The 23286-nt window shown below is 39.4% G+C and overlaps 1 protein-coding gene across 1 annotated transcript; it reads right to left on the bottom strand.

Annotated features, from left to right (window-relative positions):
- Nucleotides 1-2031: 2031 nt before the first annotated feature.
- On the bottom strand, nucleotides 2032-14463 carry PRRG4 (proline rich and Gla domain 4; the record flags this gene model as incomplete). The annotated part of the gene is made up of 5 exons (XM_082660819.1): nucleotides 2032-2266; nucleotides 6057-6189; nucleotides 7199-7247; nucleotides 8643-8806; nucleotides 14361-14463. The coding sequence occupies 5 exons, from the start codon at nucleotides 14461-14463 to the stop codon at nucleotides 2032-2034; spliced, it is 684 nt and encodes a 227-aa protein (XP_082516945.1).
- Between the last annotated feature and the right edge of the window lie 8823 nt (nucleotides 14464-23286).

The raw sequence follows: 23286 nt of genomic DNA, 5'->3' as shown, positions 1-23286 counted from the left end.
TCAGCGGGCATGGCTCACGGGCCCAGCCGCTCCGCGGCATGTGGGATCTTCCCGGACCGGGGCACGAACCCATGTCCCCTGCATCGGCAGGCGGACTCTCAACCACTGTGCCACCAGGGAAGCCCCCGTATCTTATATTTTTATTCATCCTAAGAAACACACGTGTGAGAATACATATACAGATATGTAATATATGCACCTATATACATTTATGTATATATGACAAATGTTTATACATTTCTCATAAAACTTAGTTGTCTCTATTTTATAATTTCATAATTTGAGACAGTGTAATTCTATAGATATGAGATGGGCCTAGAATAGTGTGCTTGTTCATTCTAAACCTAGCTCTCACCAACATGTTAGATTTTGGTCAAGCTATCCTTCTATGCCTCAGTGTGATTGCTAAAGTGAGTAGTTTGCCTCTGACCTTTTAAAGAGGATTAAAATAAGGGCAAAGTGCAAAGTTACATGAGGAAAAGTGCTTATGTAAGCCAAGGTATGACAAATAGTAAAATTTTTATAGGTAACGTAGGTGGCTTTAAAAAGACTTCTTCCTAATTATACCTAAATGTTGCCAGATGATTTCTTTGTAACACGCAACCAAAGAGACTGAAAATATAAAAGGTAAAGTCTTTAGCAGTCTATAATGATTAAGATCTTTCTTTTATCTGCATTAAGATCATGCTGTCTTAAAAGAGAGACATACACTCAAACACACAGTATAATATGATTTATATTTTCTAAACATTTAATTTGGAAGGAATTATCAAATGCATGTGAGTCTTAATCTCACCTGTGTGAAAATATAAAACAAAATACAATTTTATAAATGGTCTTAAATAGGAAAAAAGCAATGCCTGGCAAAAAACATAACAGAATTTTCTATTTCTCAGGAGTATGTTTTTTTTTTTGAGCTCCTGCAAAGAGGAAACAAATTCACATATACGTACACACCCACTCAAATAAATTTGTGCACAAACATTCGTTCCAGAAATTTATAGCTTATACTCTACTATGTTCTTAAGGGGAGACTGGTCATACATACAATTAGAAGAAAATACAAAATATAGGTCAAAATGATTACCTATGGTGTTCTGTGTCTAGACATTAAGAGATACAGGGGGTTGCTGGTAACTTTAATCAATATTATTTTGATAGCAGAAAAGTAAATTACTTCTTCCAGGTTCTCCAACTATTATTTATAAAATTCAACAAATTTTCCAGATTAATAGTTATAGTCAATACAGACAACATAGCAATGAAAATGGGTGTGTCTACTCATCATTAATATGCACAGCTTATCAAGTTGTCACTCCTAGATTTGAGGCCTGTACCTTTATTTGGTGGTGTAACAACCCTTTCAAATCTGTAACATTGCAACCCTGTTCCCTCTGAAGAACTAACTCTCTATCAAGTATTTGTTTGGTTTTTTTTAAAGAAAACTATTGACCCCACTCCCCATAATATGACTGATAGCAAGAGTTCACAATAAGAACGTGCAAAATATGGTGAATGCTATGCAATAATTTAAAATAAAAAAACAAGTGATTATATAAAGGCCACCAATTTATATTTAAATGCCAAATTCTGTGAAGTATTTCCAACCAAAAAGAAATCCTAAAAAAAGAGTAGGTCAAATATTATGACTTGGGATAATCTAATAGTTAGAAATTCTTACCTTTTTAGTATTCAATACAAGAAATCTACAAACTTCTTCTGTACAGAGGATACAGATAGTTCCCCAGTTGTAGCTGTGACACCCATAACAGATTTTTTGAACCATTAAAAGGAACAAAAAAGTGCTCTCTTCTTAACTGCAAAGATACAAAGTTCCTTATCCAGCTGATTATGATCAAGTTTAGGTCCAGGATGCTAACAGATCTCCAGTGGCATAGTACACGTGCTTGTTCCTCCTTTACTCTCTGCAGTTTGTCATAAAGGGCTGAATCGACATGTCTTTTTGGTTCAGGGAAAACAAACCATTTAAATAATGTGAATGTCCTATATCACCAAGACAACAAGGTGGGCTTAGCGAGATGGGAGTGACATAGATTTTTTAAATACCCTAAACCCTTTTGCTGGCCCAGGATATGGTGGTGGTGGCGAAACATTCTGTTTTCTGGTCAGTGCCATTGCCTGTTCATAAGAAGGTAATCCTGTGTCCTCCACTGAAGGTGGCAATGGAGGCAAGACAGCCTCCTCAGGTCTTCTGAAAACGATGGAGGGAGTGTGTCTGCCCCTTCTTGCGTAGGTGGCTGAAGAACTAAACAGAGACAGCATTGAGGTCTAGGAAAGGCAGCATTTTTAGGTTAAGATGGCAATATTAAAAAATCCAACATTTTGATACAGGTGAACCCAATTTATTTTTATTGTTTTAATTTTTTGGCCGTGCTGTGTGGCTTGTGGGATCTCAGTTCCCCAACCAGGAACTGAACCCAGTCCATGGTAGTGAAAGCACTGAATCCTAACCACCAGACCACCAGGAAAGTCCCTGAACCTGACTTATTAATATAACAACAGTTTTATTTTACCCATAAACTCTGAAAGAATCTTGATATAATGGAAAGATCAAGAACTTTGAAGTCAGTCATGGGTAAGAAACAGGATCTTGTCATTTCATAGCTGTGTGACCAGAGGCAAGGTAACCTAACTCAGCTTTCCTCCTCTATAAAATGGGGATAACAATAGCTACCTCAACAGAGATGTTTTGTGTGGATTGAGAAAGATGTCTTACGTAAAGCATCTAAGCAATGTCTGGACCACTGTAACAAGGACTCAAAACACGTGAATTCCCTCTTTCTCCTGCTCCTGAATTAAAATTTTCTCAAAGTATGGTGTGAAACCAAATCCAGGCTTTGTTGAAAGGCAGCATAACTCCAAGCCTAGGAAATTGATGCCACAGAGATAATCACAACAGCGATGCCCGTCTCTCTCTCCTCTGTTCCCCACTGAATCCCTGCTGCCTGGGCCAACTCTCCTAAACAGGACTTCTATCATATCATTCTTCTCCGCAAAAGTCTAACCTGCAGCCTACTTTCTACTGAATCAAGTTCTAACTCCTGTGCCTCCTTTTCAAAGCCTCCCTTATTCTGGCCTCACTTTATTTTATAGCTCTCTGCTCTTGCCAAGGTAGCCTCTTTACTCTCCTCTGTATGTGCAATGAATTCTATGGTCTATCTCTGTGGTTTCACCTGCATTGTTCCCTTTCTCAGATTATTATCTTTTCCCCATTGATCTCCATTGATTTAAGTCCAACAATTACAAAAAAAATTTTTTTAATTAAAAAAAAAAAAAAGGCCTAGTTCAATATGGCCACTGTTTTCACAAAACTCTGTCACCTATACCACCAGCCAATGAAATTTGAAATGCAACACAGGTCTGGTGTTTTGAAACTACATTTTCCCTTCTCACTTGTGAATTACAAATTAAAATTTAGACATTAGTAAATTGATCTGTTTAGACTGTGAAGTTGGCTGCCTATGAAGCATCTATGCCTAAATTAACCTCTTATAGTTATGACTAATAAGATAATTAAAATGTATAGGTAATCCCCAACCTCTAGTCAATATTTACAGTATTCTTCCCAATAAGAGACAGCTTAGCAGACCCAAAATACTGCAAACTTTTGCAAACTGAATCAATCAATTTGCCCCTTAGAATGCCTTTTCCTTTGGAGGTTATAATGAGATCTGGAACTGGACGGAAGGAGAGAGGAAAATTGCAGAGAGAAGAAAAGAAAAAAATCTGTGTAAATCTAGGAACTGGATAATCAGCCCTTCAATAGTTGAGAGGTGACTGATAGCCTCCGAAGTTTACTTAGAGGAGTCAACACAATTCCTCCTCTGTCAGAAACCTGGAATGTATTCATGGTAGGCTTGTCACTTGCCACATTCATTAGCTTGTGACGAAAAGTTCTACTTGTTTGTTTATAGGAAACAGGAGAGACAGATGTTTTATTTGAAGAGATGAATTTTTCCACGTTGACCTTCAAAATTTAAGTTACAGGAACAATATAATTATATTAAAGTCATTAAGTGTCTCCACAGTGATTTCTTACAAGATTCAAATCAGAAAGTATGCACCAGGAACATCTCAAATAAGCTGACAGCATTATATTATGCCTGTTTTCCTCCATAAAATATAGGGACTAAGAAATGAAAAGATCTTGTTTCCCATTTCTTGGCATGTTTTTACAGAGGAATGAGACAAACTATTCTAACAATGATCTTATTTTTTACTTTTTTCTTTTTCAAATATTCCTCACCCTTCCCCCACTTCCAGACTTGCAAAATGTAGAAAGAGAACACATAACTCTGCTGCAAGAATTTCTTGGGACAATTGATGAACGGTACTTTACTAAGTATTTAAAAGTTAACCTTAACACAAGTGAATGTCTGGTTAACCTAGTTTGAAATGTCCCCTATAAAGGGTTTCTGTGAGAATCAAAGAGAGATGTAGAAATGACCTGTAAACAGTACAGCATTATACTGTACTAACATTAAGTATAACTAAACTCTTAAAATAAGAGATATCCAGGTTTTCAAAATTTTATAACAACATACATAGAAAATATGCATAATAATGCACCTCTTTATTCCTCGTGTCTTTGAATTCTGCTTCTAACCTCATGCAGGAAAGAAGCTAGAAGGTTTCAGAGAAAAAAGGCATAAGGTAAGAAGGTGTAGTGGTGCAGAAAAGTAGAAAAATGAAGAAAAACCGGAAAGAGGAGAGAAGACAATGTCGAGCATGAGGACACTGAACAATGGCTGTGCTCACAGACTTTGAGGGAAATTACTAAATGTGAGGGCATACAGAGACTTTTTGGGGAAAATACTATAAATGGGGTGGAAAAGAAGGAAAGATAAAAGGCAAGGAGAGTCTTTAAAGACATATTTTCCGATTTCTTCATTAACCTGTGAGTTTCCAGGTATGCTGCAGCTTGTGGAGAAGGACATATTGAATAAAATCTTAGTCAAAAGCCCTAGAAAACAGGAAGAACTTGCTCATTTCCTGTCTATTAAGTAAGGGAAACCTCTCAGCTCAAAACATAGTGGCTTAAGAAAAATTGCACAAAATTTTCCTTATCTTCTCTCACTTTTCAAAATTTTATAGGATTTACAGAAGTCTCAGACAATCTTCTTAGTCCCTGCCCATGATCACATTAATGCCTCAGGGAGTTGTTCAGGAATTCCAGCTTGGGGATAGAATTACACTATACTTTGCCCCTGTCCTCTGCCCGCTTTGCTGGCATGTCCTCCTCTGCACCCTTACTGTAGGCATCCTTTAAGACTCCGTCACTTGCCTTCTGTCCTTTCATCACACTCAGAGAACTTGCCTACTCTCATGGCTTCAGCTTTTATCCTCCAATGGATTTATCTTAATTCCATATCTGTTGCCCTAAACTCTTACCTTAACAATAAAGAAGTTGTTTTTATTATGGTAAAATACGTGTAACATAAAATTTGTCGTTATAACCATTTTCAAGTGTACAATTCAATGGTATTAATTATATTCACAATGTTGTACAACCATCACCACTATTTCCATAATCATTTTATCACCTGGTTACCATCATTAGCTTCTTCATAGAATTTGAAAGTGTAAATAGGGATATATAAGCATTAATTTCGATAGCCTGTTTCGCATGTGGTACTTTTTGTTGAATAAGGTTAGTTCTTCACTTTCTCATCTCTACTTACAGATAAGATAATAACTTTTTATTCTAATAAGGATGTTGAGATTCTATTATGCAAACAATTATGGCCTTTATGAAGCTTTACTAATGTGCTGGAACTCAGTTAATAGTAATGTACCAATGTTGGTTTGTTAGTTTTACAAATGTACTATGGTAACATAAGATGTTAACAACGAGGGAGCTGCGTGAAGGACATAAGGGAACTCTCTGTGCTATCTTTGTAACTTCCCTGTGTATCTAAAATTATTCCAAAATCAAAAGTGTATTTTAAAAAAAAGGCAGCCATTTTTTTTAGCCATTTAAAAATGACAGTATAGAACATATAATAGTAAATTAAATATTTTTATTTGGTACTTACCCTGGATGTCGTTGCCTGTTACACTTAGTGATACAAAGATAGTAACCAAGTAATCCAAAAATAACCAAAAATATTCCAGCAGCAATTAGTCCAGTCAGAAGGCCCATAACATCGATTTTTTCTCTGTTAGCATCTTAAGATAAATCATTAAAATAACATGAATATAACAACTGAAAAGCACCACCTATGATTTCAATAAATTCAACGCTGGGTGTAAGCATGCTATTAGGCATCTAATAATTAATACTGATTACTTTTAAAAGTCTGTGCTAGAAACATGACCAGAAAAAATTTAGATACACTTCCTAAAAGCCCTAGCTCTGACTTCATTTATTTTTAATTTTTTTAAGTTTTTGACCACACTGTGCGGCACGCAGGATCCCCAACCAGGGATCAAACATGCGTCATCTGCACTGGAAGCGTGGAGTCTTAACCACCGGACCGCCAGGGAAGTCCTTAGCTTCATTTATTTTAAATGTTATATTAAATGGATGAAAGTCAACACTGAGTGGGATAAACATGTTCTTTGTTCAACTATACACATTTTGGTATTAACTACTAAGATAAATGTAGTAAGCAATTCTGGTGTAGATATGTAATAGTCTCCCTATAGCTGGGGCCCTACCTAGGGGGAATGAAAAAAGAGCTGTCAAACACAAACAAAACAAAACAAAACAAACCTGACTAAAAAGCAGCTAGAGATGATAAATGTAGATAAAATAAAGGCTCTCCCCTCTCTAGGAGTTACTTAATTCTACCTAACAATCCTAATTTACCTAGTAGCGTAAGTATTCTATTTACTTGTAATGGTAAAAAAGAAAAAAAAATTAAAATAGTTTACTATTTGAAACTAATAGAGTCCTACTTTTATTCTGTGCAAGTCTTGACTTAGCTGGACTGTTTAAAATAGCATTAAGCCTATTATCTCATTTCCCTACTATCTCACCAAACTTGATTTTCAGTGTGTAAATAGATGAATGTGGCCTTCTCTGTCTTAGATAGCCCAGTGTATAACTGAGAAATCTTCCTTGGCTTTACAAAGTATGTATGTTGTGCAACAACCAAACTCAAACAATGAAACTAAAAATGTACTATGATAGAGGGTGGGAAAAAACATGAAAATTGATCAATTCTTGCCTTACCTGATTCTGTGGTTGGTCCTTTAATTGAATATTCTTGCCAAAATGCCATCTAAGAGAAAGGTAAAATTTCCAAGTTTGTTTAATTTCTTTATTGTCATTTCATTTGGTCTCAATGACCTAGACTAGGGGTGGTAAACGCTTGGCATGTGCCACAGGTAGGATACTAGTTCATTCATGCTGGAGGGCGTGACTCACTCTAATAAAGTACTGCCATCCACCACTGTTTCTTCCAACTCTGGAATTGGTCAGGGGATTATTGCCAGTGCTAGCTCTCTACTACTGTGCGCTGATAGTCTCCCTTCACCTGCCCAGAGCCCTCACTCAGGCATCAGGGGACACTATCGCATTAGAGAGTCGATGAAAGTAGCAGAGGTGGAAGTTGAAGCAGGGGACTCATTATCATGTTTGAAAAGGAGTCTGATTTTTTTCTACATTAGATGAGCCTTCAGTCTCCTAGGAAATTTTATTGAAAGTTATTTATTGATTTGGAAAGACATCCCTGAGACTGTTTAAGTTCAGTGTTACTTGAGAGAATGGAAGCCATTTTTAAGGAACTGTGATAAAATTAGAAAACGGGTTTGTGAAAAACAATAGAATTTCAACAGGCACAACTACAACGCAGAGTAGACTTTCTTTCCCTTCTCTAGTAGATGCAGCAGATAATAGCAGGGAATGGAATCTGGGCACAATTTTGGAAGAAAAAAGAACTAAGTTTCAATAACACCTGCATTTAAAGGATACCTAGAGAGGTTCTTATTGACCAAAGAGTAAAATGGGATTCTTGAGGAAGGGGAAAAGGAGCTGGGGTTATTTAATCTACAAAAAAGTGAAAAATCTGGGTCACTTGTCATTCTTAAAGAATATGCCAGATTATAACAGGGACAGTGCTGGCTGTTTGTTTTGTACCTTTTCAGGATTAACAGATAGGATTTAATTGTATTTTAAGGGAGAACTTCTAAAGGTTTATTGCCAAGCAATAAAATCCTGAATGCAGGGACTATATATCTTATCTTCAGTCTCTAGCAGAGCACTTGGCACATAATAGGTCGTCAATAAGTACTTGAAATATAAATACAGTAATCAAAAATGGTAAGTCCTAATAGAAAAAATTGCTCTGAGTCTTGAATGACTGAAGCCTGAGTCAGAGAACTAACTAAAATAATATCCTGAAGTTTAATTCACTCTGCTTCATTATTGTCTTTGAATATCATAATGTTAAACACAGAAAATCACGACATAATTGATAATTTGATAATTACTATAAGCCCAGTTAAGTATAAAGCCAAGTCTAAATGGGCTAATTACAATATAAGAAAGTAGAAAGAGATAACAGGTATACAATCTGAATTCTATTTAAGGCACATAATCTCTACTGACTGAAAGTGCCACTTCCTTAAGTACAATTTAATAGATGTCTAGCCAATTAACATATCAACCAAATTACCGTTTTATCTTCATCCACAAAAATTTCTCTGGCTTCCTCATAATTACAAAGTTCTTCTCTGCATTCTCTTTCTAGGTCACTGGAAGTGAAGAGCTCCAAATCAAATCTATTATATAGGAGGTGTCTACGTATGAACAAGTTTGCTTCTTCTTTTGATGTAAAGACTAGCAAAAAAATAGAAAGATTTCAAACACCGATAAAAAATAAGGCAGAAAATTCCTGTTTTAATTACGGTAAAAGCATATAGTTCTTTTGATCTGGTTAAATTATACCAAACTTTCTTGTGTGGTTTTAAAATCTGACAAAAAGAAATATCATCAGTAAAAATAATTCCTGCTAAATATGAAGTACAGATACTAACAAAATTCCAGAACATACTTGAGTAGATTATGTCCGAAATTATCAGCATAAATAAAAATTATTCGAGTATCACTTTTTCCTCTAGACAATTATTTTTCCAATAAATGGCAGGCCAGACTATTCTATTTCTAAAGTGTTGGTTTCCTATTATCTTGACTGAGAAAAATTAGTCTGGTGTAATGGACAGAGTACTGGACTAAGAGTTAGAAGACAGACTCTTCTTTTTGATTTGGCTTAGCTATCAGCTATATCCTGGGATAAGTCACTTATATCTCTGGGTTGCCATTTCCTGAAACACTTTTTTTTTTTTTTTTGGCTGCACTGTGTGGCATGCAGGATCTTAATTCCCTGACCAGGGATCGAACCCATGCCCCCTGCACTGGGAGTATGGAGTCTTAACCACTGGACCTCCAGGGAAGTCCCTGGGTTGCCATTTCCTCATCTGGAAAATGGGAATATGAACTAAATAATAACTAAGATCTCTTTATGTTTTAAAATTATAAATTCATACATTTATATTAAAATTGTTCTATCAGGTTTATACCAAAAAATTTTAAACTTCTAAGCTAATAAAATCATAAGTTAATTATAAGATTAATTAAAAGCCATTCAGTCCCTCCCAAAGGAGTAGCTCCCTCCACTCAGCCCCTAAACATGTGTCTACAAAGTTTTATAAGACTCCGTCTACGTGTGCATGTAGGGAAGGTAAATGGTAAACACCATAGCTAAGCACAGGTTGACACAAAACCAAAATATCCTACCAAGGCAGTATTTTCAAAACCTGAAAACTTCAAACTCGTTCTGGTGTCACACAAAGCTGAAGTGATCTTGCTCCAGATCATATTACTGAGACTGGAATTCAGAAACTCTCTGAGAACTACCCCAACTGCTTATAAGAATTTAAAAGTCTTGGTATTTCTCACTGCTAACCATTACTAAAGGAAGAATATATTAGAGTGGGCAACTGAAAGATGGATCAAGACTGACGACAGGGACTTCCTGGTGGCGCAGTGGTTAAGAATCCGCCCGCCAATTCAGGGGACATGGATTTGATCCCTGGTCTGGGAAGATCCCACGTGCCACAGTGCAACTAAGCCTGTGCCACAACTACAGAGCCTGTGTTCTAGAGCCCACGAACCAAAACTACTGAGCCCACGCACCACAACTACTGAAGCCCACACGTCTAGAGCCCGGGCTGTGCAACAAGAGAAACCACTGCAATGAGAATCCTGCACACCACAATGAAGAGTAGCCCCTGCTCACCACAACTAGAGAAAGCCCGCGTGCAGCCAAAAATAAGACCTAATGCAGCCAAAAAAAAAAAGACTGACGACAGTGCATGGTCTGGAAGACTAATACTAATTTGAGAGTGACCTCAGGTTGGCCATTTATTCTTAGCCTTTGAGAACAGTCACACCTTGGCCAAGATATTTTCCTTACTAATCAATCACTTTTCCAAGCAGGTCTGAATCTTAACAGAGCTGGATTTGTCCGATACAGTAGCCACTAGCCACATATGGCTATTGACCACTTGAAATGTGGCTAGTGTGAATTGAGATGTGCTGTAAGTGTAAATACACAGGGGACTTCAAAGACATGGTTTAAAAAAATATGAAATATCTCAATGCTTTCTATTGCTTATATTTGGAAATACTGGGTTAAATATTTTGGATATATTAGGTTAAATTAACTACATTATTAAAATTAATTTCACCTTTTTTTTTTTTTTACTTTTTAAAACATGGCTCTAGATAATTTCTTATGTGGTTTGTATTTTATTTCTGTTGGCCAGTGCTATTCTAGTGTATTCATTTCTATGTTAGAAATAACACATATGAGCTATTTGAACCAAGGGGGAAGCCAGAATGGGATCATTGGTGATAGATGTTTTGAGAAATATTCTAAAGGGTAGACCAGTGTGATAAAATATTTTTGTTCTTTCTTCTTCTTTGTCTCCTTGTAGATTTTACACTACCACCTAATGGAGACAGAATGAAAAATTTTCCAAGTCTCCATCATCTCTCATTGGGATTCTTGCAATGGCCCTCTAAGGCAGGGGTCCCCAACTCCCGGGCCATGGACCACTATCGGTCTGAGGCCTCTCAGGATCCGGGCGGCACAGCAGGAGGTGAGCAGCGGGCCAGCGAGCGAAGCTTCACCTGCCGCTCCGCTCTCCATCGCTCCCCATCACTGGTATTACTGCCTGAGCCATCCACCGCAACATCCGTGGAAAAATTGTCTTCCAAGAAACTGGTCGCTGGTGCCAAAAAGGTTGGGGACCGGGCTTCCCTGGTGGCGCAGTGGTTGAGAGTCTGCCTGCCAATGCAGGGGACATGGGTTCGTGCCCCAGTCCGGGAAGATCCCACATGCCACGGAGCGGATGGACCCGTGAGCCATTGTCGCTGAGCCTGCACGTCCGGAGCCTATGCTCCACAACGGGAGAGGCCACAACGGTAAGAGGCCTGCGTACCGCAAAAAAAAAAAAAAAAAAAAAAAAAGGTTGGGGACTGCTGCTCTAAGGGCTCTCCTTGTCCCCCACAGCTACACTGGTTTCCAATGTGCCTGGTTCTCTCCTGCCTTTGAACTTGCTGTTTCCTCTAAATAGAACTTTCTTCTTTCACTCTGCTCTCTCACTTCCTTCAGGATTTTGTTGAATGTTACCTTGAACCCCATCCCCACTCACCCACCTCTGGCAATCCCCATCTCCTACTATATTTTGTTTTTCTTCATAGCACTTATCACCATCTGGTGTTCTGTATGCTTTACTTACTTGTTACCACTCTGTTCCCCTAGCTAGAAGGAAAGTTCCATTAAAGCAAAGGATGTTGACACATAGAGATGCCAAAAAAATTACTTACAAAAATAAATGGATGAACTTGACTTCCCTGTAGTGGGAAGGAACTCTTGGACCTAAATTCTACCAGTTGAAGCAATTCAGAGGTATAGTCCATTACTCAGCTTGGCATAGGTTTAAAATATTAAACCAGTAATGAAGTAACTCTGAGCCTGCCTAACTTAGCTATATTGTACTTACTACATGAAATCTAATTTCAGAATGGAGAATTAGAATCTGCCTCTGTATTGCTACTTCTCAGGTACGCCCAGATCTTTACATTTTATTGGCTAGAAAAGCAGTGCCAAATTTCTCATTGTCGGTCTCCTATTCAAGTCAGTTTTCTGAGTTATAAAATGCCCCTGCCCTCCAAATGGGACTTTCAATTTAAAACGAAAATAAAAAAGCAAGTCATAAATATTTTTCTTGTTCCTGAAATGATATTTATGCCAACGAAAATCTTCACTGATGTATAAAACATGCCCTCCAGGAGGGGCTGCTGTTTACCACTTCCCTGAGTGTGAAAGTTCTGATTCAGTCCATGGTTGACCTTACACTTTCAGTGCCTTATCAAACATCTTCCTGCCTCCCTTATGATCTTAGGAGAAATACTGTCCTTTGTTATTTGGGTTCTAAGTAGCCCTGGATTTGCTTTTAATTGAAAGAGGCAAACTTCCTTGCCCCTGGAGCATCCTGAACTTCCAGCGAGAGTTCCTGTTTTCCCTCTGGCCGTTGCTGGAGGATGCACTGGCCTTTGCACCTTTGTATCTGCCTCAGATTGTCTTTCCATCTCTGTCTCCTGTCTTAGACCATCCTAGGAAGTTGCCTGTGCATTCCCCTATTTTAAGTCCACCAACTGAGATATTCCATTTTCCTCCTCTCTCCTGTCTCCCCATGCTTTCTAAATAAATTCTTTTTAGGTCATTTCAACCCCACCTTTGGGCTTTATCAGAATGCAGCTGAAGGTCCTTTATTTTCCTAATTACTTTTCATATCTACATTTATTATATCTCATTTGCAGATAGAGAGCACTGGCTTCTGTGCCATACAACTCTCCGGAGACAGAGTTACTGCTAACTCACTCTTTCCTCTGCTCTTGAAACTCTCTGTTTTAACTTCTGTCATAGAGTTTATGGAGATTATCAGTTTACACCCTGCCTCTCCCACTAGATGAAGTAGTCCTCCCGGTCAGGATTACAATCTTTCATTTCTACATCTCCAGTGCCTAGCAGAGAGCTCGGCACATAGTATATGTTAATAAAGAGGTTATTACTGAACAAATCAGCTTTTTAAATATACAGGATTCTTCATTTACATTTCCCACAGCTATCTCCAGCCTTCTGCACTCAAGTATGATCTCTAAATTCCTTCCATAGTTTGTGATGTCCTTGAGACTGTCTTTTATGCTGTATCGTGTGAATGAATGAGTACACTCCCAAGCATTCTGGAGATCAGCATCTGGTCCTGCTGAGCATGGATCATCCACCTTATGTATGAGTGGACTTACATATACGGTGCAACTTGGGAGGCACCAAGAAGGATTTCCTTCCAAATCTCCCCCATCCCACTGGCTAGCCTATCCAATTGCCTAGAATTCTGCTGTCAGTGTTTGATTCCTTCAGGTTAAGATACTGCCCTATCTTAACACACACACACACACACACACACACACACCCTCCTAGAAGGTTTGAGACACTAAGCTGTATTAATCATTAATAAGTCATCCAGGAGTATTAGTGTCACAGATCCTTCCCAAAAGAAAACAAGAGTAGGATCTGATGAGAATGAATAAGGGACAGGAATGTGTGGAGAGGTAGATCCAAAGCACTGGCACTGGGTAGGGAAGCACAATGACTACGCAGGGAGAAATGAAAGCCATTTTTTTTTCTTTTCTGTTTTTTCTGGTTAGGCTTTCAAAATATGGGCAGAAATCAGTCTAAGACCTGGAGTCCACAAGGTATGGAATTCTAGGTTAGCAAGCCCCAAACCTAATCTTCTCATACCTTCTGACTTTACCCAGATAACCAGGCATTTAAAAGTTAAAAAGGACCTCAGCGATCATTCCACTCCCCATCCCCCATCATTTTACAAGCTGAAAGGGGTTAAGTAACTTGCCCAGAGTCTCCTAACACATCCGGACTAGATCCTGGTCTCCCTGTCCATCTTTCCAGGAAGAACTGGAAGAATTATGCTCATTATAATTACCACAATTACCACATAGCTTCATCTAGAAAAATGGCACTCACTGATTTTCAGAAGTTGAAATAGGTTTTCCATTCAGTTAACCACCAACCTGGTTTTAAATATATACTTAGCAAAAGTAACTCACAGAAATGAATGTGTATAAATTGCACTTAACATAACAAACCACAACATTACCAAATAAACCACAAATTAAAGGACATTTTAGTGCTTCTATGATTGATGGGGGCATGTAGTTTCAAAGACTGCACTTTCTGGTTTGAGCTCTGTAATCCGAGTCGGGTTTCCAGGAAGGTTTTCCTGGAGCCGGAAGCCAGGCTTACCTTCTTCTCCCGCATGCCTCAACTCCTCTGGACTTCTTGTGCGGTGAGGGAACGCGAAGGTAAGTATGCGCAGTTGGCTGAGTAGCACCAGGAGTGTAAACATAGTCTGGCAACTGTCAAACAAACCGAAACAAACAAAATAACCAACAAAAACCACGTCAAAAAAGGCCCCGGCTCAGCACTTTGAGTTCCTGTGGGAACTGAATCACCTACCTGTTGTGCTCAAAGCCACCGCGCGACTGCGCCCCGCGCGCGGTTTCGGTCGCCGGCGTCCGACCCGCGCCCGGAAAGCAGCCCCGAGAGCGTGCCCGGGGACAAATGCCGCCTCCGCCCTACCCCTCGCCTTCCCACCCCACCCTCCGGACTCTGCAGACGGCAGAGCGGGCACCTATCGCCGCGGCCGCCCTCTGCTTTCCGTTGGAATCGAGCCCGGTCCGCCGAGGTGGCCCCCTCCGAGTCGCCCATTCCCCGTCGGGGCCGAGCCGCCGGGCCCCGCACCTGCAACTCCGGGCGCATGTTCCAGCAGCTCCCAGGCCGGAGCCTCGTGCTTGGGTAGTCCCTGCGGCCGCCAGACCCTCCGTCTCGGCGCCCCCAAAACCCTCGCCTTGCTCTCCGCAGGGCCGAACTGGCCCGCACGCTCGAGGAAGCGCCTGGGGTCCGCGGAGCGCCGCCCTGGCCGGCACGGGGACGCGCGGCGCAGGCCCAGCCTCGATCCCGGGAGGCCGCGGAGCTGTGGGAAAAGGAGGAAGCAGCTCCTTGGGAGTACCTGGCCGCGCTCCTCCTCCCGGGGGCCGGCTCACCTGCAGCGGGCGGGCAGTTGGCCGGTGTCTCCGGGGAGCCGTCCCTCGCTGTAGCTGTCGCCGTCGCCGCCGCCACTTCTGCCCTGAGCCCTGGGCTAGCCCGGCCGCCCGCAGCCAGTTCTGGCCCCGCCTTGGCGCGCGGGGGGCAGGTTTGGGACTGGTTTCTAGATCCCGCGTCCTCCGCCGACTCAGGGGAGCGTGTTCGACTCCCAGTAGCTAAGCAGAGCACCCCCCGGAGCGTCCGGGGCTTTTCGCTTTGGGTTCCACTAGGCTAGGGGCTCTGTCTTGAGACCTTAGGTCTCAAAGGGTGGTCCGCGAAGGAGAGCAAAACATTCATCGGAGAAGTACTATGAACTGGGAAGTGACCTTAAAAATTAATCGATTACGTTGGTTCTTAAATCGTGGTCCCCTAGGTCTGGGTCATCTCCAAGATCCTTTCAAGGGGTCTCCGAGGTCAAAATGATTTCTTTTATGGTACAAAGACATGATTTGCCTTTTTCACTCTCATTCTCTCATGAATATACAGCAGAAATTTCCAGAGGCTCTTTGACGTGTAATGATGTCATCATTCAGCTAACAGGGTGCCTGCATGTGTATTGTGTTTTCCAGTATTTTCTATGGTAGTAGGTTTAAGTATCAATATGTACGTTTTTATAGAGATTCAAAGAGATTAATAAAATTTGCTTGTTCTTCGTGCTTTCTGTACTGTTATTCGCTATCTTTAGTCATACCTGGCAGGATAGCTATAACATCATTTTTTCAAACAAGTAGTCATCTGAAATCTTGAGCTTTTCTTTGAGCCTAGGCAGGAAGACAACAAAAACTAAGTACACTTTGTTGTCTTGATTTGAAATAATATTTTGAAAACTTCTCAGTTTAACAGGTAATATGATAAATACCATTAGACAGAATTCGCATAAGTAAAAGCTCTTTGGGGTCCACCACCTATAATGACTTATAGCATTTGGCAGTATGAACACAAACTTCAGCCACTATGGAGCTGCAAGATATTTTGAGATTAGGTAGCAAAGAGAGAAGAGACTAGTCAGTAACGACATTGTTCAAGATTGTCAATTTCTTCTGTTATTTATTTGCTGTATTCATCTTCTTATATTGTATCATTTGCTTTTTTAAAGTCACAGTATTCGTATGCTTTTCTCCCAAAACATTTTAAATGCTTTTATTCTGGCCATCTGTAGAATTGGGCCGGATATTATGAATCTCATTTTACAAAGGATACTGCAGCATGAAGAAGTAAAGGATCTTGGAGAGTCATTGGTCAAGTAGTAGCCCAGCTCTTGACTCTTTCCAGTGCTTTTTTGAGTTATTACCAAGCCGTGGAGGGCAGGAGGTAAAGAATTATTTAATTTCAAAAGAAAGAAAAAAAAAATCAGAGCAATGAGATTAATGGACTTGGATTAGTATGGTAATGCATCTCTGAGTTTGAGCACATACCCACCCACTTACCTGTGTGAACTCAAGAATGAAATGGAAACTCACTCGATTGTGTGGGCATGAGGATTGACTCAAAGACTGTGACAGGAAATGTTAAGGTTGCAGCCATGAAGCTCAGCGATGTTAAGGGCACATCCACATCCTTAAAGGCACAGCGTTAACTGTGTCATCAGACTACGTAGAACAGAAGATGCTACTTTACTGAACTTATGTTTCTGTGACATTTTAGCCTTGACATTTCAACATTGGTTGTTTGGTGTTTTACTTTATCCCCGTAAAATCAGTAGGTGGAAAATGAAAGACTCCTACTGTTCAAGGCTGATTCTATGTCTCTATGCAAGTATTTTCAGATTCAACAAATAGGCAGAGGGGTTAAATATTTTATTTTAATCATTTGCTTAAATCCCTCTAAAGGAACTTTTGGCTAGAGCTCACATTTAATTCTATCATTTAAGAACAATGATTGTTAATAACAAAATAAAATAAAAAACAGTGTGAGAGGTTATCTGGTTTCCTGGTCACCTGATTTTATGTCATGCTGTGGTTAGTAATGAGAACTACATGTCATGTTAAAAAAAATAGTAATCCTCAGAGTCCTTACAGGGCACATAGGAACCTGAATCAGTGTGGTTCTGAGCTGCCCTCTGGGGCCTGTGACAAGGACCTATGTCATAGCTGGTCACAAAACTCTCACTCTTTGTTCAGACCTTGGCATTTTTACAGCTATGATTAGTTCTTTCACTCATTGGACTCATTTTATCATCATAATCTTACTCTCTGATTGCCACACAATTTTTTTTTGGCCTCTTTTTTGTAAACCTAAGCTCAGGTAATAATGTGCTAAGTAAACAGTTGTTGTTTTTCATACACAAGTTTATTGGGCATCAATTGCAAAACCATACTTTCATGCACAATGTCTGAAAAGAGAGTTTAGACAAATCATGTATTTTTAGCTACACAGCTGACAGTGTTTAAGAATCATTCAGGGACTTCCCTGGTGGTCCAGTGGTTAAGACTCTACACTCCAAATGCAGGGAGCCCGAGTTCGATCCCTGGTCGGGGAACTAGATCCTGCACGCCGAAACTAAGAGCCCGTGTGCCACAACCAAGACCCAGTACGGCCAAATATATAAATAAATATTTTTAAAAAAGAGAATCATTCATTTATTCTGCATCAAAGAAGGGTAATAATGGAGTGCTGATGTTGCTGGTACTGATTAAAGACATACATTATATGGAAGACCTGTTAGGAAATCTACAACCTAGGATCCTATTTATCCTTCTTTGGTGAAGGATTCTCCTTTGTTATTTTATGTACCACCCTGGTTTGAAGCTCTCAAAATGAGAGTTCTCAATGACTGAGTTTTGACATATAAAATGTGGGTTTTAAAGCACTGTTTATTTTACTGATGTACACTAATGGCTTTAGTAGAGTTTATGGGTCTCTTTTACCCACCCTCAACACTGCCACTCTGACAGCAACTTGAGAGCCAGGAACAAAGTTCACCAATTTTCGTACCTTGTCGGGCACATGGCAGGATTTCCCGACCACTAAGTGAATGAAAGAAGGAATAAGTTCTAGTCCTAAGTCTGCTTCTCTCTAGCTTTGAACAAATCACTTCTCATCACTCTCTCTGCCTCTTCTGAGACATTGAGGGTTTGGTGTGAATGAACTCTAAGACTCCTTCTTGGGACTTCCCTGGTGGTCCAGTGGTTAAGAGTTCGTCTTCCAATGCAGGGGATGTGGGTTCAATCCCTGGTCGGGGAACTAGGATCCCACATGCTGCAGAGCAACTAAGCCTGTGTGCTGCAAGGAAAGATCCTGCATGCCCTGCATGCGCAATGCAGCCAAAAGTAAATAAATATTAAAAAAAAAAAAAAGAAAGTAAGATTCCTTCTTATGCTAAAATTGTATGGTCTTTGACCATTCTTAATCATGAAAGTATAAAGAGGGCTCTATTTAAGTAATTTTCTAATTTATTCTTTCCTGTCTGGATAGTTTTGGATTATTTGCTTTTATATAATTTATGTTATTTCAAATGAAGTCATTATATCAAAATATAAAATTTGGAATTTATATACACAAATTACCTATTTTATTATTTGTTCACCCTTAATTGTACAAAATGGGAAGTTAATATAATTTTCTATGTGGCAAAAGAGATAGTAAAACATTTTAAAATTTACTTTCATTGGCTTCTCTGATAACTTGGTTTACACTTTTCATTCTTGTGTTATCAGGAGACATTGCTGCAGAATCGTTTTCCTATTATTGGGACTCCTATTTTATTTCTTTCCAACTTTGCTTTTTCTTGGATTTATATTGAATTTATATCTATTTTTTTGGTATTTCTACTACCATTTCCCCTGTTTTAGCTCTCCAACTGCCTCAATACTTTTTTCATTTTCTCTTGTATCCTCAGAATTTAGAATTTCAAAATATGGGGCACATTGATCTGTCTTTCTTCTCTAAGGAGAATAATGTTTTCTCTTTCTTTTGAGATACACGTTGTGCCTACCGTGAGATTATCTGTATAGTGTTGGACACAATATACATTGGATGAATTAAATTATTTCGAATTTATTGAGCTTCCCTGGTGGCGCAGTGGTTAAGAATCCACCTGCCAATGCAGAGGACACAGGTTCGAGCCCTGGGCCAGGAAGATCCCACATGCCGCGGAGAAACTAAGCCCGTGTGCCACAACTACTGAGCCTGCGCTCTAGAGCCCACAAACCACAACTACTTAAGCTCATGTGCCACAACTACTGAAGCCCGCGTGCCTAGAGCCCGTGCTCTGCAATAAGAGAAGCCACTGCAATGAGAAGCCTGCGCACCACAAAACGAAGAGTAGCCCCTGTTCACCACAACTAGAGAAAGCCCACACACAGAAACAAAGACGCAATGTAGCCAAAGATAAAGAAAGAAAGAAAGAAAAAGAATTTATTAGTTTTCAACAAACAAATTAACAAACAAGCAGAAACCTAAGCTCATAGATACAGGGAACAGATTGGTGGTTGCCAGAGGTAGCGGGTAGGGAGTAGGTGAAATGGGTGAAGGGGGTCAAAAGGTGCAAACTTCCAGTTCTAAAATAAATAAGCCATGGGGATGTAACGTACAGTATGGTGACTATAGTTAATAATACTGTATTGCAAATTTGAAAATTGCTGAGTAGATCTTAAAAGTCTTCATCATAAGGAAAAAAATTTTTCTGTAAATATGTATGGCGATGGATGTTAACTAGACTTATCATGGTAATCATTTCACAACAGTATATACAAATATTGAATCATTATGTTGTATACCTGAAACTAATTGTTGTATGTCAATTATATTTCAATTTAAAAAGTTAAAAAATAATTTATTAGTTTTTATTGCCATATTTTGTAAAATAAATTTTATTTATTTATTTTTGGCTGGGTTGCATCTTCGTTGCTGTGCGTGGGCTTTCTCTAGTTGCAACGAGCAGGGGCTACTCTTCGTTGTGGTGCGCGGGCTTCTCATGGTTGTGGCTTCTCTTGTTGCAGAGCATAGGCTCCAGGCACGTGGGCTTCAGTAGTTGCGGTACGTGAGCTCTAAAGCGCAGGCTCACTAGTTGTGGCACATGGGCTTAGTTTCTCTGTGGCATGTGGGATCTCCCTGGACCAGGGCTTGAACCCATGTCCCATGCAGATTCTTAACCACTGTGCCACCAGGGAAGCCCTCCATATGTTTTTATTGTTCTATTCTATTTTTTTTTTTTTTTTTTTGCTGTACGCGGGCCTCTCACTGTTGTGGCCTCTCCTGTTGCGGAGCACAGGCTCCGGACGCACAGGCTCAGTGTGACCATGGCTCACGGGCCCAGCTGCTCCGCGGCATGTGGGATCTTCCCGGACCGGGGCACGAACCCGTGTCCCCTGCATCGGCAGGCGGACTCTCAATCACTGCGCCACCAGGGAAGCCCTGTTCTATTCTATTTTTGTTTATATGTTCCCTTGTTCCCGTTTCCCAATCCTGTTTTTTTCTTTTTCCTTTTATTCCCTCTTATTTCTTCTAAGTTGCTATTTTGGAAAATTCTGTTTTTTCTCATGATTTTCAACTCTGTCTTCTTTCCTGTGCGCTGCAAGGAAAGATCCCGCATGCCCTTCTTTCCCTCTCTAAGGAATTTCTGTAATTTTCTTAGGTTGAACTACATGAAATTGCCATTGTTGTAAGTTAAAAAAATGCTTGACTATCAGCAGTTTCATGTGGTTCAACCTAATAGTTTTCCTCAGTGCTTAGCACAGTGCTTGGCAGATTCTCAATTAATATTTGTTGAATGAATTCATAAATAAATTCTTTTCACTGGTTTCTCTGAGGGCCTGGATAACGTTAAGCAGAGAACTCTTTACCAGTTGTGGACTCAGAAATTTTTAATCATCAATAATCTTACTGATTTGCTCATTACCTGGTCTTATTAGTTCTTTTCATTAATGTGCTCAAGGTAAACCTGAGGATATGCTTATGCACAAGAATGTGGTTACCCACATCAGTGTTATTATATACATATTGGCATGAATGTTAGTAAACGTAAATTTCTGGAGCATGTGTCTTTTTGTGAACTTTTGTGGACATCTATATGATTAGCCTCTTAAAAAGCTGAAATCTGTTAAAAGAGAAGTAGCAGAAATAGAAAGGAAGGTTAGATTTCTTAAAATACTATTTCAGCCTCATTAGCAGTAACATGAAATATCTGTTATTCCCAAAACATTCACCTCTGATATTCTGCTACCCTCAATGAGCCTTTGAGAATTTATGCACACTGAAAGAACAGCTGAGCCTTGAAGAGGAGACATTAAATGAGGAAATTTTTAGGTTTCCTGAGTTGCTGATGACTAGAATTGCTGACCCTGTTCATGAAGATATTTAGTTCAATATGCTTTTAATACTTTAAAATATTAACTTATAAGCCCATGTTTCCTGACAACTAAGATCTTTTTTCATGCACTGACGAACAGGTGCAGATATTTTAAGAAATTTATCTAAGGAAATTTAGCAAGTGAATCAGGGGGAGCATTGAAACTAGGGTTTGTGGTTTCTACCCAATAGAATTTCCACTTCACCCCGTTGTCATTAGACTTACTTAATCATTCAGTAATTTCGTTTATGATTCATGCCCTATGAATCATGAAAAGTTTCTTTTGTTTTCTTTTAGTCATGAAAAGGTGAAATTCAAGGTCTGTCTCTGACATGTGGCATCAACCTCTCATGCAATGAAGTGCATACTTTTTCTTTCTTTTTAAAGAAAGCAATATGTACGCTTTGTAAAACATCCAAATAATATAAAAGTTAATTAGTAAAAAGGCAACTGCTCCAAAAGAAAACTGGTAAAGTAGGTTTCAACACAACCCAATCCTTTTTTAGTGAACTCTGAAGAACTGTTTAAATGCTATGTCATAGGAATTTTTTTTTATGTTAAGTGATGACTCCTTGGGCACATTTAATACTGCAAATATTTTCTTTGCACAGACTCTTTTATAATGTGTAATGTTTTAAAAATGTGTTTTTAAGAGTTGTCTCTCTCACATCTTATTCCAAAATAAACTCCAGATGGCTTTAAGAATAAAATGAAAAAAAATGACCCCATAAAAGAATTGGAAGAAAATACAGGTGGAGAATATCTTCTCCTAGAGTGAAGAACTCTCTAATAATAAAAGCAAAGGAAAAATGATAAAGGAAAAGATTGATATATTTGACCTCATAAAAATTAAACATTTTTAGACATTATAAGACACCATTAAAGTTAAAAAGCAAATGACAAACTGGGAAAAATATTTGAAACATACGTGACAGACAAGGAGTTAAGATCTTTACCCTTTAAAGTACTGTAATAAATCAACAAGAAAAAAGATCGGGCTTCCCTGGTGGTGCAATGGTTAAGAATCTGCCTGCCAATGCAGGGGACACAGGTTCGGTCCCTGGTCCAAGAAGATCCCACATGCCGTGGAGCAACTAGGCCCGTGCGCCACAACTACTGAGCCTGCGCTCTAGAGCCCGTGAGCCACAACTACTGAGCCCTCGTGCTGCAACTACTGAAGCCCGTGCACCTAGAGCCCGTGCTCCGCAACAAGGGAAGCCACCACAATGAGAAGCCCGCGCACTGCAACGAAGAGTCGCCCCTGCTCGCCGCAACTAGAGAAAGCCTGCATGCAGCAACGAAGACCCAACACAGCCAAAATAAATAAATAAAATTTTTAAAAAAAGATCACCTAAAAACAGAGACGACAGGATTTCCCTGTCAGTCCAGTGGTTAAGACTTCCCCATCCAATGCAGGTGGTGCTGGTTCGATTCCTGGTTGGGGATCTAAGATCCCACATACATGCCTCATGGCCAAAAAACCAAAAAACAAAATAAAAGAAAACAAAACAAAAGCACCATAAAACAGAAGCAGTATTGTAACAAATTCAAAAAAGACTTTAAAAAAAATCTTAAAAAATACACATGAGCAGGCAACTCACAGAAGAAGAAATATGAATAGCCAATAAATAAACCTTAGAAAATGTTCAGTTTCACTAATAATTGAAGAGATGAAAAGTAAATGAGATTCCTTTTTTGTTAGTTACATCCTGTACTGAGAAGGGTGTGGTAAAAAGGACATTCTTTGTTCACTACTGAAATCACCATTTTAGAAGGCAATTTAGCAATTCACTTCAA

This window comes from Grampus griseus (genome assembly GCF_964374135.1).
Source record: "Grampus griseus genome assembly, chromosome: 8".
NCBI lineage: Eukaryota > Metazoa > Chordata > Mammalia > Artiodactyla > Delphinidae > Grampus > Grampus griseus.
Note: the sequence above shows the minus strand (reverse complement) of the source record. Positions and strands in the feature narration are given on the sequence as shown.